The sequence below is a fragment of the Poecilia reticulata genome, unplaced genomic scaffold (assembly GCF_000633615.1).
Source record: "Poecilia reticulata strain Guanapo unplaced genomic scaffold, Guppy_female_1.0+MT scaffold_243, whole genome shotgun sequence".
In the NCBI taxonomy this organism is placed as follows: Eukaryota; Metazoa; Chordata; class Actinopteri; order Cyprinodontiformes; family Poeciliidae; genus Poecilia; species Poecilia reticulata.
The window spans coordinates 37887-41420 of NW_007615032.1; the positions used below are offsets into that span (position 1 = coordinate 37887).

The 3534-nt window shown below is 43.0% G+C and overlaps 1 protein-coding gene across 1 annotated transcript in view; it reads left to right on the forward strand.

The window, feature by feature from the left end:
- Positions 1-1827, forward strand: part of ammecr1 (AMMECR nuclear protein 1) — an 11964-nt gene extending 10137 nt beyond the window's left edge. Inside the window, exon 3 of the mRNA XM_008402634.2 lies at positions 441-1827. Coding sequence (XP_008400856.1) covers positions 441-630 — 190 coding nt within the window. The 3' untranslated portion in view covers positions 631-1827. The remainder of the gene's footprint in view (positions 1-440) is intronic.
- The last annotated feature ends 1707 nt before the right edge of the window (positions 1828-3534 follow it).

Sequence of the window (3534 nt, forward strand, 5' to 3'; positions counted from 1 at the left end):
TCTTAAATGTACGTGTTTAAAATTAAGGCCTTAAAATGCCTTAAACTAATTCGGAAAAGTAAAAAAGTTGGCTTTAAATACGTCAATTATAGGTCCTAAATGTTGTGCTGACTAGTTTATCTCGTATACTCTAYGTAGTTCATTTTTCTTATGGGATTTTTCTGTCAGGCAAACGTTTTAAGTCGCCTGACCTATCGAGGCGGTTCAGGCTACCGCTAACCAGCTGCAAGTTTAAATTCATTGCCAGTTCGCTGGACGACCTTCTCCTTTGCCGCTGCCTCGCTCCTGTTGTGAATCCATATGAGGCTACATCCATTCTGCGCAAAAAGAAAAAGGCTTGGCACTACAACTATGTGAAGTACACAGTTGTCGTTTGTACATCTCTGCCRTGATACGGGTCTTAAATTTCATTCMTGGTGGTCTTAAAAGTCTTAAACYAGAGTCTGTGAAACTCCTTCCGTCRTGYCGACTTCTGAGGACAGACTCTCGCATTTCCGTCTCCTTCTCTGTTTCAGGTACCGTAGCGAGAAGATGACGATGGGTTATGCAGAGTACATCGCCCACCGCCAGCACCATCACTACCAGAACGGCATCGGGCACCCGGTGCCGTCGTATAACCATTATTCCTGACAGCGAGCCGCATGACCAATCATTGGACCTCTCCGCGGACCTTTTCCCAGGAGAGCCCGCCCCCTCCTGGTCTAGCTATTTCTACTACTGTACCATTTTATGATGATAGTTTCCGTTGCCGTGCTGGCCGTCTCACAGACGTTGACATGGCAACGGGTGGCAATGAAGCATCGTTCGATTATGGCGAGAAAACCATGTTCCTTTTGTTTGCCCGTGGTTGAGCTTTTGCAGCATATGTATACCTATATCTATAACCCCCTCACCCCGTCCCCCTCCACYCGTTCATATTATTTTGGGAAAATTAACCAATATTAGATTTTCATTAATATTGCGTCTTTTCAGCAAAGCTAATCAGGTGTTTGATTCTGTGGATGGAAGCGAGTCTCCTTGGGTGGATTTAGGCTTTGCTACACTTTTACATTTACTAACCCTTTTTATTTTTAGCGTCTAACTTGTCGTTTGTTTTACTTCACTATCCAGACGTGTAATATCATGTAGCAAAGGCGAACTGCAGTTCCAAAAGGCTGTGTCCTCACTACTTTCAATTCCTCTCAAAAACTTGACTGCTGAGGTCGTGCTGGCCTTGTAAACGCTCGTCGTGTCGTAGTTGGAATTCGTACGCGGGATGCGTGTACTCCAAAGTGTAGATAGGATTGTGACGCCTTTTGATCGGCTTTTGCTGATGCGGTTTATTGATTTGGGTCACAATTGTGTGTGTGTGTGTGTCACTGTGTGTGGATTATAGGCTCCACTTTGTCACAAGATGGAAAACCAGTAGAATAAATTAGAAATTGGGTTTCAGCTACAGGTTCAGCTGCATTTGTTTGGCTTTAAGTAAAATTTTAAACGTATTTCCGAGGGTTCATTTAGACTTCAAGAAGGTCGAGGAACAAAAAGATGTACATGAAGCTTTTGTTTAATTAAAAAAGTGAGTGTTTCTTTGTTTTCTTTTTGTTTTTTTCTGGGTTTACTGACAGGGAGTCGCGCGATAGGGACGTGCTGAAACAATTTAAAGCCATACTCTATCTTCCGCAGTTTTGTCCGTTATCAGAGGCGTTGGGTGCTGAAACGTTGCTTCAGTCCGAAACCCAGACGCTTCACTTAGTTCCTCGTGTCATCGTGAAAACTTCGTCTTGCATTTTCCGATTATTAACCATCGTCTCGCAGAGTACGACGTATATTTAAGAAGAAGAAGAAAAAAAAAAAAAAGAGTCGCACACAAACAGAAGTGATCTTATTAACATGTTTGTGTCATTTAGAAGTGCATGTCATAGTGCGTAGTCGTGGATATGGCGCCGCCGCTGTTCCCCCTCGCTCCCGTTGATCCGCGTGTTCGCAGCACAGGGAATGTTCTAGTTTCTGTCTGTTTCAATCAGAAGGTTGAAGGAAGCGTAATTTTTTAAAAATGTTTTATAAAAAGAAAAACAGCCAGGGCTTTGTAAAGCCAGTTCTTATCCAAATATTACCCAGGTGTGAGTTCGATCCACACACACTCTGCTAGTTAGGCATACTTCAACGAATGTTCGATCTGTCGAGGATCGCCAAGTTCTCGGTCTGCGTGTTTCTGTTGCAAACTGGAATTTTATTGTTTGTTTTTTTTTTGAGGTTCTTGTTACTTGACCAACATCTTCTGTCGTAACAGCCTTTTTCTAACTGACAGGTTCTTTCTTTTTTCATACATTTTTTTCCTTTATGCAAAAATGTCAAGGGCTTTCGGCAATCCATCCACAGTAACCCGAAACGATCCAGATTTCCAGTTGTGTTGCCTTAAGTTTTTTTTTTTTAATAAAAAGAAGAAAAGAAACCCAACAAAGAACGATGGACCAGGAGAAAGTCGCTCTGACTGCATCCTCTACTTGAACGGCGTACAGGCGCGCTCGTCGTCCGGGAGACTCCGCGTGCTTCGCTCCATATCCTACGCGTGGATTTCACATAATCAGCGTTAAAGTCGTGCACCATTCAAAGTTCCAACCACCGGGGGTCAGCGTTGCGGCCGTAGGAAACCGTACCGTACACTACCACACCAGAAGAAGCTGCAGTCGGGCGCCTGCTCTCCTGGTCCGCTGACTACAGCACAACCTGAATTTTTCTCTGCTGCAAAACCAAATTGACCATGCTCTTTTACATATATGTCTTTGTATACACATGCAATGTATTTAGTTGCATGTATGTATGAGTATGAGACCTATGGTTTTATCCATGATATGCTTGATCTATGGCTTAGACACTCTTATTAACCATTAAGAGATTTAAAAGACAAATATGGTGCTATAGGACCTCATATTGGGGTGGTCACATCTCGTGACTGGTCATGCGGACTCATTGATCATATCATATATATACTTAACGATGCGACATGTAAGATTTTCTCTGGAGTTGCGTTGCTGTGCAAGCCAAGTCGTGGTGAAGGATCTGTGCTCTCCGACGTGGACGGAAAGCTTTTTGTCGAGGTGGACTTGGGTGATTTTTTTTTTTTTGTTTGTTTTGTTTTTTCTTTGGGGTGGGGGATCAATTCCACTCCGGGAAAACTGACATTCTCTCTCGTAATGAAGAAAGACTCCACAGGCGCTATGGAATGTACTGTTAACGGTCACCAGGGGAATTGAACAGCGATGTGTAATAGGAGAAAATCCTACATGTTAACCTTTTTACAATCCTTGATATATGCAGATCTGTTCAACAGGTGTTTTTTTTTTTKTTTGTTTGTTTGTTTTTACATTTATGTTGTTTTTTTTTCCCTACCAGTGCAAATCAACACTGTGCAGGTTTGAAAGGACAAGAAGTCACACATWTTACCTTCTGTCTCTTGATTACTCCCTTCACTGTGGCCCAACCTCATGGCCTCGTTTGTCTACGTGTGATGCATGTCGTTCACTGGCGAGATGGCGGGAAGATCCGGGGTTC